Consider the following 15,346-nt stretch of genomic DNA (forward strand, 5'->3'; position numbering starts at 1 on the left):
TTTTTTTTCTTTTTTTTCTTCTTAGTCATGCAAGCTAGAGGTGGAAATCATATATAAACAAAACTTATTCCTTAGACCATATACAATGGTGGTTGAAAAATGATGTTGAGGATTGTTGAGAGAGTTTAATGGTTGTTGAGGATTGTTGAGAGGAGAGAGGGAGAGGAGAAATGTTGAGGATTCTCAACAAAGTTGAAAGAAGCTCCCCTGCCACGTGGCGCGAGCTGGTTGGTGGCTCCGGATTTCGTTTTCCCTTATCTTTTGAACTCAATTATTTCATCAAAAAAATATTTTCTGGAAAAAAAATTTATACCAAAATTCATGATTTTTTTTTCTCTATAAATAGAGACTTGGTTCGTTTGATTTGGACACAGAAAAAAAAACCAAGTTTTTTCACTCTCTTATTATCTCTCCCACCATCTTAGTGAAGCACATCTGGGCAAAGTTTGGAATGTCTCAGGATTGAAGATGATTTGTATCGTACTAATTACGTTATTTGTGTGTTGTGTGCTTAGTTTGTTGTCTTGCATTTTAAGTTATTGTGTGCTTAGTTTGTTGTCTTGCATTTTATTTTAAGAAAATAAAATAAATTCTTGTATGCTTAGTTTGTTGTCTTGCATTTTAAGTTAAGAAAAAAAAAGTATAGTCTATATTTAAAAAAAAAATTAAATTGTTAAGTGTTTATTGTTTTAATTTAATTTAAATCGATAATTGTTATTTTATGTAATCATAAAAACAAAAATATAAAATTAAATAAAAATGTGAAATAAAAAAGTGGTGGGGTAGGGTGAGTGGTGAGTGGTGGGGTAGGGTGTTGAGAGTTAAGTAAAATCATTGGAGTGGGTAATTGTTGAGAGTGTGTTGAGTTGGAGAGAGAAGATGATGTGGAGTGTTGGGAAGAGAAAAAGTGGGGTTGAAAAAGGGTAAACAAAACATTTTTTCGTTGAACCATTGCTCATGGTCTTATGTTAGTTGGTGGATGTGTGCTCTTTGAATAGTGATTGAGGGACTTGGAAGCATGCATCTGGGTGTGATCGATGTTGACATGAACATATATATTCTATATGTAATGAAGCCATGAAGGTATGTGTGAAGCATGCAACTAGCTAGCTAGCACATGAAAGGACGGTGATGGCATGCGAGCAAAGCTGGAAAGGGGAGCACAATCAATCCTTTCGATCGTGACCCGGGCCCAAATGCAAAGGCATGCATGCATGCGGACATATATATCGTCAAAATGTATGCAATTTGCACTTTGCGGCTCACACATGGATCAAATCATCATGCACGCCGACACCACTTTGAAATCTTTTCTTTTTGTCCTCGGTCAAGCTTTTTACTTTTGCCTATGTTGGAGTAACTTATACTATTAATTAGTTGTCTTTTTCTTTTAAAAACAGTGTTTTGGTGCGTTTTACTTCTATCATCACCACGGGTTAAGGCCGGCCTCTGAAATCATAGTTCATCACTATATGAACTAACATATATATGTTCACTCCTCAACACCTTAATCACACTTAAAAATTTTCAACACCTTCCCTCCTGAAGAGATTTGTCTCACAGCTAAAACATCATGTACATTTTTTTTTTTTATCAGTAACTGAATTAATACATTGAATAGAAGCATTGTACTTCAATCCCAATTACAAGAAACAAAATAAAACACAATATAGGGCAAGCAACTATTACAAATGATAGAACCAAAAAGACAATAGCCTAAAGCAAGATAATCACGCACCACCAGCCAAGAGAATAGACAACCTTGTTCATCGCCTCGTCGTGCCCTTGCATCATCAACTAAGGTAGCGTTTGGAAACTGAACAAAACGGGACAGAACGGAACAGAATAGAACCTAACAGAATAGAACGGGACAAATTTTTTATGTGCACCATGTTTGGTGAATGGACAGAACATGACCACATGATTAATTACATGCATACCCCTATCATATTTAATGTTTTGTTAAACATAAAAAAATAAATTAAATAGAATAACTTGTATACAAATTAACTTAAAACTTTAAAAATTAGAATTATTGTAGTTTGTAATAATTTTTTATCAATAAAATTATAAATTTATGAAAAATATGAATAAATATTAATTATCAAGTTAGTTGCATAAGTTAAATAATTATAGATAATTCAATTTATAATTAAATAAATTTATAATAATATTTAAATAAAAAATATTCAAAACAATAAAATATACGAAAATATAGCGTCAAATGACTTTTTTAAAATTCGTCAAAAGAATTCGTTTTTGATGTTTATATTCCATGTTCAATTGATATTATATGGTGCAGTATTTCAATTCGTCAATTGATATTATATAGTCCGAAAATTTTGTGAGAAATTAATTGATATTATGTGTAGGTGATTATAAAAAGCATGAATTGATAAGGAGATACTGGTAATAAATTACGGGTAGTTTTGTCTTTTTATTTAGTGTTCTGTTCTGTTCCCTTCCGTTCCACCCTTTTTCAGAGAACCAAATTGTCCCGTTTCAAGAGTTTTGTGTCCCGTTCCGTTCCATACAAAATACATAACAAACACAGAACGAAACCCGTATGTCCCGTTCCGTTCCTTTCGCATTTGTCTACCAAACGCTACCTAAATCTTCACCACATGCATCCAACAATTTTGTTAGCGACCGTCGGTAACTCAAAAATATACTCCTCCATTTATTTAAGTCACTTTTATGATTTTATTTAATTCTCTTCAATTAAGAAAGTTAATTAGTATCAATAAATTTATAAAAAAATTTATTAACTTTCCTAAATGAATTTCTCTATCTACTTTAACTGTCTATATACTCCATTTTCTCTCGATGTTCACAACTTTTCAAATTTCACCATCTCTTTCATACTCCCTCCGTTCCTTATTAACTGTCCACTTTGAAGAAGAAAAAATTGTTCTTATATATCTGTCCACTTAGAGTTTCAAAAGAGCATTAAATGATGTTTTTCCAAGACAGTTAAATAGGAACGGAGGGAGTATTAAATATGATGGTATATTTGAAAAATTATTTTATACTTCCTAAATATTCGAAAACGATATTTTAAGAACAACAAACTTTCACAAAAAGTGACTTATAATAAAAAAAACACATTGAAGATTTAAATTGTGCTTCTCTAAGAGCATGTTTGGATATGAGTTTTGTCAATGGAGAAACACTTAATTAGCACAATTTCTAATAAAAAAATGTATATTTTCTATAAAAAAAATATAGTTAGATTGGATAAAATGAATTTGACATTTAAATCTAAGTGACTAAGGCCCCGTTTGGAAGAGCTTATTTGAGTTTATCTCATAGCACAAACGTTTATGTCAGTGTTTGACAGAGCTTATGCAAACGTCATAAGTTGTACCATAAGCTGTTTTGAGCTTATTTTCATAAGCTATTCATGATAGCTTATGAAAAAGAGCTTATGCAGTTATGCTTATATAGCTTATTTTTAATTTATTTCTATAAAAAATTTAAAATAACTTATAAATAAGCGCTTAAGTAAGTTGTTTTTCAAAATGGGACCGAAGTGTAATACAAAAGATACCCTTACTCCTCTATAGTCTATACAAAAAGAAAAGATACGGCGTGTCTTTCTTTTAGCCACTTGCAATTGTGTGACTTGTGTCACTATCATTATTCCTTTGATGCCATGAAGCCACTTATTTCCACATCAACTCGTAGTAAAAATAACATGGCAAGATCTGAGATATGGATTTTCTCTTGTAATAAAGTGAACATCAAAATTTCCCCTTTTTATTTAAAACTGAATGAAATTCATTATTTGCAAACTCATGAATTACACTGGTTCCATAAAATTAATATAAATAAACACTTTTAACAATAGAAATACATTACACTACTTTTAGTATAAAAATTTAAGGTCTTTCAAAAAAAAAGTAGAAAAAGGGAAATGATTTAAGAATGTTTTTTTCAAAGAAACAAGCGAATTAGCCATTTTATCCAATCAAATTCGTCCCTGAATGATAGCTCAAGTGGTAAGAGCTAGGGACATAAGGATTGAGTGAGATAAAAGGTGAAGGGCCCGAGTTCGAACCCGGACGAGGGATTAATTTACTAACACTTCTAACAACTAACATTTGCCTAAAAAAAATCTAATCAAATTCATTATTGTATGGTTAGTGGGTCCCTGATTTTGCTCCAATAATACTAAAGAACTCTATTCTTGCATTTTGTCGGATTCTCAAAATTTAAACGAGACTCAATCAAAGTTAATAAAAAGAAATTTGTGAAAAAGAGCAGACCTTAAATTTAATGAAGAATCATGAGTCGACTTTTTTATAGCATGGTTTTCAGTTGTTAAATTTCCCATGTATAAGTGGGTTCTATACCAGCACTACTATGACCACAAGATCATAGTACTAACCTTCCTTAACATATATAGTAGAACAACAAAAACAAAAAAGTGGATCCTAGAAGGGATGGAAAGTTTGCACTATATTCAGAAGCATCAGAGGCGAAAGAGGAGGATGAGTTGTTTGATGCTTATAATTATGCATCTTCAGACACTGACATGTCTGCAATGGTTTCAGCTCTTGCTCAAGTCATGGGAACTACCAATCCGAACCAACACATGGTACAATCAACCTCCTTTCCTGTCTCAACCATGGTCAATGAAGAACCTCAGCCCCAACCTCTTCTAGATCAAGGTTTGCTTGCAATATAATATAGTAGTATTATTCATTCTTATATAAATTAAACTCTAAAATTGGTGTGTTTTGTTTCTACTTTTGTTTCTTGATTTTACCTCAATTTAGCATGTTTAATTTTCCTAAAAAAGACAAATTAAATTATCTTTATGAAAAACTTCTATAGTTTTTTTATTTCCAAAAAGAACTTTTAATTGATCTTTATAGGAAAATTGAAATATAGGTAAATGATTTGTTGACATATAGTGCAAACATTGAACACACATCGAGAATGTGAAGAAAGATTAGAGAGAAAATTAATGGATGTGATATATAATAGAAGATAGAGATGATGAGAAAATAATGCCTATTGAGTGTCTACTACGGGTGGAAATGGGCTAGGCTAGGCTTTGAGAGGTCTAGCCCAAGCATGCATTCAGAACTCGCGACCCAAGTCTTGAATGTGGCATTTCGTAGGCTAAATTTTAAGGTTCGGGTCTGGCCTTCTACGAGCAATGGCTTGACCTATATGAGCCTCTTCGAAAACCAACTTACCTAATAATATCCTCTTAAAGAGGCTAATAGGCTAATAGGCCTTAGGGTTAAAGGTAGCGGAAGTCTTTACACCTATCATTGCATTTATATTTTCAATTTATATACAAACACAAACTGGATGTTGCCACCACATTGAATCTAAATTAAAACTAAACTTCAAAGACAACATGTTTGATACAAGGTAAATGGCCCGGCCTATCAGGCCTAATAGGCTTTTTTGTAAGCCTAGACCTATATCTTTTTAGCTAATCAAGCTTTTTAAAAAGTCTAAGCCTAGACTTGTCTAAGACTAGACTTTTTAGCAAATAAACTCGGCCTAGGCCCGATCTTTGGTAGGCTAGGTCATAGGCCCCCGACGAGCCGTCCGACCTATTTTCACCCCTGTTGTCTACATCTACATTATTTGTAATATGAGTAAATAAAAATAAGTTCCATTAGTTTATTCTAATTTATGTAACAATTTTTTTGGCATTAATGAGAGAAAAAGATTGGCTGACACCCTTTTGCGCAGGATACAATCAACCTGGAGTATATGGAGTTTAATAAAAATAATAAACTTTGCATTTTGTGAACGTTAAAACCGTCATAAATTACCGGTGTTAATGATGCCTATTGCGATCCATTAATGAATGACCACAAAAGGATAAATTCATTTCATTCCAAAGATACATATAAAGGCGATTCTATGGTGTACCATATTAAAATTTGGTCCTCCATTAACCATATTTTTACTTGTTATGAAATATTATATTAATCGTAAAAAATACATTATATATTATTTGCAATCCTTCTTTTGTATTAAAACATAGTCACAATGTATGCATGTGTTGATAAATAAAGAGATCACAAAGAAACCAAGGTACAGGGGAGTGAGACAGAGGCCATGGGGAAAATGGGCAGCAGAAATCCGTGATCCAAAAAAAGCTGCTAGAGTCTGGCTAGGAACCTTTGAAACAGCAGAGGATGCAGCCACTGCATATGACAAAGCTGCACTCAAGTTCAGAGGCACAAAAGCCAAGCTTAATTTCCCTGAAAGAATTCAAGGGAACACTGATGCTAGCTATGTGGTACAACAAGGTTCAGGAAGCAGAAATGTTATTTATACTAATGATGCAACAACTAGTGCTAGTAGTGCCATAATTCAACATGCACATGCTCATGATATTAATGCTCTTCCTCCTTCATTGTCCACTACAAATGAACATGATCACCAAGTTTTCCCAAACCTGTTTCAGTATGCTCAGATTCTTTCAAGTGATGATGCTGAACTACCTTATTACACATCCCATCTTTTCAATCAACAACAACTGCCTTTTAGTTCTCAGTTTTCTACCAATTTGTCTTCAACTTCATCTCCCTCATCCTACTTCTACAACCAGCAGCAACAACAACATGATGAAGAAGGAGATGATGTCACCATGAGCAGTAGTATGTAAAACTTTTTAGTTTTGGTATAGAAATGAGTCAAGTTTTATGTCTCTTAATTACTTAAGCTGGCACAAGTCATGGATCTTACAATTCATTTCAGATTTAATTATGAGTAATGTCATGACTCATTTTTAATCATATCAGGAGCTAGGGACATTATGTATTCAGTGAAGAGAGAAAAAATGTCATTTTCCATTGCAATATTAATTTGAAGTTAATATTTAAGGACTTTCTTCAATGGGGTCCAAAAATTCAGATGTCTACGTTAAAGAATTTTTGTTTTTCTGGTTGTAAATTTCAAAACTAGTATGAGAAGAATCAAGAAAGTGAAAAGTCAGAAAAATATTGAATTGATATTAACACATGCAACCTGAAAAATAAGGAAAAACAATACATCAAGTACTGTGCTATATGACATAGATTATAGAGCCTCTCAGTTTTTCAACTAACACATTTATTAAGCGAAACATAGAATCTGTGCACACATGAAAGGTTCTTCGTTAAGTGGAGATAAGCTGCCATTTATATTTTCGATATAGAGATAATCACTAGACACTAGCTAGTACTATAATTGCTCATGAACTATTCAGATTCCAATTTCTTCAAACAAAATATCAGATCGGAATTGGCTGACGTTATGACTTCTTAGTGGAAATTAATGCATCATAGAAAGTATTGATTGTGTAAGTTTGGTCAATTTTTTTTTTAAGGAATGGGTCATTTTAAGTTTTGAAAAAGTTAGTTAAGTACAATATTTTTAAGAGTATTGAGTAGGGGTTTTTCCAGTCTAGTCTAGATTGGTTCGGTTTTGAGGCGAAAATCAATCCGATCCAATCACTTCGGTTTTGTCTCTTCATCATCCAATTGGTTTTTTTCTTTTTTTTAAGTCCGAACCAATCCAATCCATTTTTTTTCTGAAATAAAAGTTTATTGAAAAATATTAGGAAGCATGAGAACATCTCTCTCATGTGAGCTACAGCAAAGGTTCAGATAAAACCCACAATACATCCTTCCGACCACATCCCTGATTTGCCCAGAAATCTGTCACAGTGTTTCCTTCCCGCAGAATATGTTGAATACCTACACAAGAGATCAAATGTCACAGTTAATCTATTTGATTAAAAATTTGTTCTAGCTTCCACAGCCTTTTATTGCCATCCAAACTCCAACCAATTGCCAATGTTGAATCACTTTCAAAAAGCACGATATGACAATTATGTTGATAACAGAATAATAGAGCATTGAGAATAGCATGTACTTCCGCCTCATATGCCCACAACACACCTGCTGATTTCGAGAAATACCCCAATATATCACCATCAGAATTTCGCAATACACCACCAATACTTTAGGGCCATAGCTAGTCTCGATTCCCAAAGGAAATAGCAACTGCTCAATGGTCTGAACAACTCCATTCCAAAACAATTTGTGACACATTAGAAGCAAGCATTAGAAAATCCTCTGAAACAAACCACCGGTCTAATCTACTCCAAACACCATTATTCCGAGATGAAAACCATATTCTGCATTTTGCAATGGAAAGTCCACCAAGCAAGCATCATAAACAAAATCCTTAAAAACATGATCTCCCTCCCCTACACCATTAGCATTTTCCTTTCGCCATCATTCAGGACCGTATTAAAGTCACCACCCAACACTATCCCCCCCTTATGACCCCGCATCAAACCCAACAAATCATCATACATAATTTTTCTTTCCTCCCCTGAATGCGGACCATATACATTGACTAACATAATCAGAACATCTATACAAGTCAGTTTTACAAACAAAATTCAGAGAACTCGCCAAATCTTGCAAAAAATTACTTTCAGAAAGCCCACTCTCCACATTATAGTCAATCCACCTGCTGCCCCCGCTGCTGGAACAACCATAATTCCCTATATTTAGAGAACTCGCCAAATCTTGCAAAAAATACAATTTTTATCGGTTTGGATTGGATTGGATTTCGGTTTTTCAAAGACACTGTAACTATATGAACTATTTAAAGTTAATTTGAATCATATAACATCAAATTACAAGTCTAAATAATGAGAGTTTTGAATAAAAAACTAAAAAAAGTAAAGATAATCACCAAAAATCTTAAATATATTACCACATTCTTTATTCTTGGCTCATTACCTCTAAAATAAGAAGAAGAAAAAAGTTTAATCCTACATAGTGGATGACATATTTTTAATTATATGTTCACTTTTATGCATATTTTTTCAATTGTTAATTGAAACTCTATTTACCTAAATATATCTTCATAAATAAGTACATGACATATAATAATTATAGAAATATTTAAGGACATATACATGTAACTATGAATGATTTTATATTTTTTGTAAGCATTCATTTTGGATTGGATAGGTTTGGTTTTGATAAACAAATCCAAAATTCAATCCAATCCAATGAAAATTTTTGGTTTTTCTAATTTTGGATCCGTTCGGTTTTCGGTTTAATTGGATTTCAATTTTTTTGATCGTCTTTTCAGCTTTTATTGGATTGGATCGGTTATGAACACCTCTAGTATTGAGTAATGATTTAGTTAAACTTCACTTTCTCTCACATTTTTTTTCTACACATTTTTTTCCTATCTTTATCTACCTTTCTTGTTACATCAAATATCATATCACTCATTTCTCTCTTTTTTCTTCATACTTACCTAAGTTGGAAGTCGATAAAAAGTGGGAAGAAAACATTATTCTAAGGTAGCGTTTGGTGACAGAACAGAACAGAACAAAACTGTAAGATCAAGTTTTGATCGAGTAGTACAACTCTATGTTTTGATGATTACAAGTTAACATTTTAGTATGAACAATTTTGATACTCTAACGTGTTTTTCTGAGTGTGCTTTTACAAGCTCTGACCTTAATCCAATCTCACACAAATCAGAAGCACTGTGCTTAAAGAGTGTCCCAAGCAACTCTTTCGCAATCTCTATGTTCAGTCTGAACAGTAGAAAAGCTTCAGAAGATCTAAAGTCAATCAAGCTCTGATGTGGACTCAGTCACTCGAAGTTCTGAAGATCCAGACGTTCTGACAACTCAAACACTCTGAAGGTTCAGATGTTCTGATGGTGTAGAAGACTCTGAAGATCCATAAGCTGAAAAGTGGAGACTCTGAAGTCCAGAAGAAAAATGGCTTTGAAGACCAAGTACTTCGCTCTGAGTTCAGAATCAGAAGATACAATGGTCAGAGGATCCATGCTTCCCTCTGACTCTGATCAACGAGCTTCACAAGTTCCAACATGAAGCATTCCTCTGATCAGAAGTCTACTAGGTTAAAGGTCAAGTCACTATCCAAAGTACAAAAGCAAATGTACTATCCTGACGACCTACCTAACATTCTTAGCCACAGCAGAAGCTGGAATTTCCAGAACTGCCCTCCAACGGTAGCATTCCCATGCAGCGTTCAAACCCTAATCCTTGGAGTATAAATAGAGGCTGAAGATTGAAAGATGCGGTTGGAAGAATCTCACACGCGCAAGCTATATTCAAACTTTCTAAGCATTCCTTCATCTCTGAATTCATTGTGTTTACTACAAGCTTTTTAGAAGCAATCTCTTTGTAAACAATTCTTTCTTAAACAGTTGTTTAGGATACCTTTAGGAGATCAAGGTTGATCGGATCCTAGAGAAGACTAAGAGAGTGAATCTTAGTGTGAGCTAAGTCAGTGTATTGTTAGTCACTTGTAGGTTTCAAGTGCAGTTGTAACATTTACCTGATTCGTGGATTGCCTTCATTCTAAGAAGAAAGAAATCACCTTAACGGGTGGACTGGACTAGCTTGAGTGATTCATCAAGTGAACCAGGATAAAATCCTTGTGTGCTTTTCTATCTCTTATCTTTAGCACTTTATTTGTTAACGAAAGATTTGATAAAATCTTAAGGTGGAAGTTTTATTCTGAAAACGTTATTCAAACCCCCCTTTCTACCGTTTTTCATACCTTCAAAAACAAGATGGAACAAGATAATAATGTTATGTGTGTTGTGTTTGGTAACTCTGAGTCATTAGAACATAAGCATAATTTTAATTACATATAGAACTCTGATAAGTTAATTAAGATTGTGTTTATTTCAGCTTAAAAGGCGATTCTATGAAAAGCTGAAATATATATAAAACTGAAAAAAAATGTGATTTTTTTTTTCTAAAATAACCTAAAACAAAAGAACTATGTACAAGAATATTCATTGGGAGAAGTCTTGTCGAATACCTGTAAAGAGAAGTCCTTGATACTTGTGGTTAGTGAAATCTTGGTGCAGCTAAGGACTGGACGTAGCTGTAAGATCAAGTTTGGATCTAGTAGTACAACTCTGTTTTGATGATTACAAGTTAACTATTAAGTATGAATAATTATGGTGCTCCAACGTTGTTTTATGAGTGTTCTAATGACAAGCTATGACTCTGGTCTTATTTCACATAATTCAGAAGCACAATACTCAAAGAGTAACCTCTGCAACGCTTTCGCACGTACTATGTTCAATCTGAACAGTAGATCAAGCTTCAGAAGATCTGAAGATTATAAAGCTCTGATACGGATTCAGCTCACTAGAAGCTCTGGAGGATCAGAAGCTCTGAAGGATCAGAGGCTCTGAAGGATCAGAGGCTCTGAAGGATCAGAGGCTCTGAAGGATCAGAAGCTCTGAAAGTCCAGAAGCTGAGTAGTGAAGACTCTGAAGTCCAAGAGTAAGCTGGCTCTGAAGACCAAGTACTTCTCCTCTGATTCCAGAAGCAGAAGGTACAAAGGTCAGAGGATCCAAACTTCCCTCTGACTCTGATCATCAAGCTTCACAAGTTCCAAGATGAAGCATCACTCTGATCAGAAGTCAACAAGGATAAATGTCACGTCGCTATCCAAAGTACAAAAGCAATTGTACAATTCCTGACGACCTTACCTAACTGATTCAGCCACAGCAGAACCTGGAAATTCTAGATCTGCCCTCCAACGGTAGCATCTCCATGCAACGTTCAAACCCTAATCCTTGAAGTATATAAAGAGGCTGAAGATTGAAAGATTTCGCCTAAGAAATTGTTCACGCAAAGCAATATTCAAAATATCTTCTTAGCAATCTTTCTTCAAATAGAACTAAGTGTGTTTACTATTAGCTTTCTAAGAAGCATTTCTTTGTAAACCCAAAACCTTCAAACAGTTGTTTGATTTACCTTTAGGAGATCAAGGTTGATCGGATCCTAGAGAAGACTAAGAGAGTAAATCTTAGTGATAGCTAAGTCAGTGTATTGTTCGTCACTTTGCAGGTAGCAAGTGCAGTTGTAACAAAACTCTGATTAGTGGAATACCTTCATTCTAAGAAGGAAGAAATCACCTTAACGGGTGGACTAGATTAGCTTGAGGGATTTATCAAGTGAACCAGGATAAAATCATTTGTGTGCTTTCCTTAACTCTTATCTCAGCACTTTTATTCTTGGTGGTTGAAGAGATTTATTTAAATCTCAAGTGGGTCGAGTTTTTAGTTGTAAAACGCTATTCAAACCCCCTTTCTATCGTTTTTCATTCCTTCAATTGGTATCAGAGCGCAAGTTCTGATTACCACACCTAACAGTATTCAGTGATCAGGGCCGGTGTGAAAAACTAAAATGGCTGCCATCATTGAAACGCAAAAAGATGTCTACAGTGCAAAGCCTCCTATGTTTGATGGGCAAAGATTTGAATACTGGAAAGACAGGATTGAAAGCTTTTTTCTAGGCTTTGATGCAGATCTCTAGGATATTATAGTGGATGGCTACGAGCGTCTAGTTGATGTTGATAGTAAGAAGATCTCCAGATCAGAGATGTCTGCAGAACAAAAGAAGCTTTACTCACTGCATCACAAAGCTAGAACTATTCTTCTAAGTGTTATTTCTTATGAAGAATATCAAAAGATCACAGATCGTGAGTATGCTAAGGGTATCTTTGATTCATTGAAGATGACCCATGAAGGAAACAAGAAGGTGAAGGAGTCAAAGGCGTTGGCCTTAATCAGAAAGTATGAATCCTTCCAAATGGAATCCAGTGAGTCCATTGAAGACATGTTCTCGAGATTTCAGCTACTCATTGCTGGAATTAGACCTCTCAACAAGAGCTACACAACTTTTGATCATGTCATGAGAATTCTTAGAGGCCTTCCTGAAAGCTGGATGTCTCTGATAACTTCCTTGGAGCTCACAAGAGATGTTGATCAGATGAGTCTGGAAGAACTAATAAGCATACTGAAGTGTCATGAACTGAAGCGTGCTGAACATCAGGATCAGAAGAAGAAGTCTATAGCCTTGAAATCCAAATCTGAAAAGGCTAAATCTCTTCAAGCAGAAGAAGAAGAATCTGAAGAAGCCTCTGAAGATTCTGATGAGGATGAGCTGACTCTGATCTCCAGAAGGCTTAACCGCATCTGGAAGCACAGGCAGAGCAAGTACAAAGGCTCTGGAAAGAATAAAGGAAATAATGAATCTTCTTCTGGTCAGAAGAAGTCTTCATCAAAGGAAGTCACATGCTTTGAATGCAAAGAATCAGGGCACTACAAGAGTGATTGTCCTAAGCTGAAAAAGGACAAGAAGCCAAAGAAGCATTTCAAAGCTAAGAAAAGCCTCATGGTGACTTTTGATGAATCAAAGTCAGAGGATGTTGACTCTGATGGAGAAGTTGTTGAAGGACTCATGGCTATTGTCAAGAACAAAGAAGCAGAGTCAAAAGAAGCAACTAACTCTGAATCAGCATCAGAGGAAGATCCAGACTCTGGCGATGAAAATGAGGTATTCGCTTCTTTCTCAACCTATGAACTTAAATGTGCTTTGTCTGATATCATGGATAAATATAACTCTCTCTTGACTAAGCATAAAAGGTTGAAAAAGGAATTCTCTGCTGTTTCTAAAACTTCTACTGAACATGAGAAAATTATTTCCGAGCTGGAAGAAAATAATCATGCTTTAGTTAACTCTCTCTTGACTAAGCATAGAAGTTGTTGCATGGGATGCCTCTGATATAAAAAATGAATCTAAATATGAAAAATTCTTTCAAAGATTCATAGCTAAAAGCGTAGATAGAAGCTTGATGGCTTCAATGATCTATGGCATAAGCAGAAATGGAATGAGTGACATTGGCTATTCTGGACCAAGTAGAAATGAGCCTCCTGTGCCTAAGGTCAAACCTCTGCATGAACATTTTACTATTTTGCCTGAATCATTGCATGCTAAAGTTGCTAAACCCTCTCGTAAAAAGGGAACTCCATCTATGCTTAAATGTCATGCTCAAATCCCTTTATGTTATCATGTTGAGAAACCCAAGGTCATCAGAACCTTTGGGGTAACTAACAAGAAAGGACCCAGAAAATGGGTACCTAAGGATAAGATTATCTATGTTGCAGATATCCTTGATCGCTCCACTAAAACACCAATCATGGTATCTGGACAGTGGATGCTCGCGTCACATGACGGGAGAAAGGCGTATGTTCCAAGAGTTAAAACTTAAGCCTGGAGGTGAAGTTGGCTTTGGAGGCAATGAGAAGGGTAAAATTGTTGGTTCTGGTACTATTGGTGTTGATAATAGTCCATGCATTGATAATGTTCTGTTGGTAGATGGCTTAAATAATAACTTACTGTCTATAAGTCAATTAGCTGACAAGGGTTATGATATAATCTTTAATCAAAAGTCTTGCAGGGCTGTAAGTCAGATTGATGACTCTGTTCTGTTTAACAGCAAGAGGAGGAACAACACTTATAAGATCAGACTATCTGAGATGGAAACTCAGAAAGTAAAGTGCCTTCTGTCTGTTAATGAAGAGCAATGGGTATGGCATAGATAGTTAGGGCATGCCAGTATGAGAAAGATTTCTCAGCTGAGTAAGCTTGACCTTGTCAGGGGCTTACCCACTCTGAAGTTCTCTTCAGATGCTCTTTGTGAAGCATGTCAGAAAGGCAAATTTACAAAAGTCTCCTTCAAGACAAAGAATGTTGTTTCCACCTCAAGGCCGTTGGAACTTCTGCATATCGACCTTTTTGGACCAATGAAAACTGAGTATATATGTGACAAAAGATATGGGATGGTCATTGTTGATGACTATAGCCGCTAGACATGGGTAAAATTTCTATCCCGCAAGGATGAGTCTCATTCTGTGTTCTCTACCTTTATTGCCCAAGTGCAAAACGAGAAGGCTTGCAGAATTATGCGTGTCAGAAGTGATCATGGTGGAGAGTTTGAGAATGACAAGTTTGAGAGACTGTTTGATTCCTATGGAATTGCACATGATTTCTCTTGTCCTAGAAATCCTCGACAAAATGGGGTTGTTGAGAGGAAGAATAGAACTCTTCAAGAGATGGCTAGAACCATGCTTCAAGAAACTAACATGGCAAAGCACTTCTGGGCTGAGGCAGTAAACACAACATGTTACATTCAGAATAGGATCTATATCAGGCCAATTCTGAATAAGACTCCTTATGAACTGTGGAAGAAAGTAAAACCCAACATTTCTTACTTTCATCCTTTTGGTTGTGTTTGCTATGCTCTGAATACTAAGAATATATTACATAAGTTTGATTCTAAATCTTCTAAATGTCTATTACTTGGTTACTCTGAACGATCTAAAGGTTTTAGAATTTATAATACTGATGCTAAAACTATTGAAGAATCTATTCGTGTTAGATTTGATGATAAGCTTGACTCTGATCAGTCAAAGCTAGTTGAAAAGTTTGCAGATATGAGTATTAATGTTTCTG

The 15,346-nt window shown here is 35.0% G+C and overlaps 1 protein-coding gene across 1 annotated transcript; it reads left to right on the forward strand.

The window, feature by feature from the left end:
• Positions 1–4,277: 4,277 nt before the first annotated feature.
• Positions 4,278–6,898, forward strand: LOC130728751 (ethylene-responsive transcription factor ERF113). The gene is made up of 2 exons (XM_057580317.1): positions 4,278–4,673; positions 6,048–6,898. The coding sequence occupies exons 1-2, from the start codon at positions 4,538–4,540 to the stop codon at positions 6,641–6,643; spliced, it is 732 nt and encodes a 243-aa protein (XP_057436300.1). The 5' UTR covers positions 4,278–4,537; the 3' UTR covers positions 6,644–6,898.
• The last annotated feature ends 8,448 nt before the right edge of the window (positions 6,899–15,346 follow it).

The sequence above is a fragment of the Lotus japonicus genome, chromosome 1 (genome assembly GCF_012489685.1).
Source record: "Lotus japonicus ecotype B-129 chromosome 1, LjGifu_v1.2".
NCBI classification, from domain to species: domain Eukaryota; kingdom Viridiplantae; phylum Streptophyta; class Magnoliopsida; order Fabales; family Fabaceae; genus Lotus; species Lotus japonicus.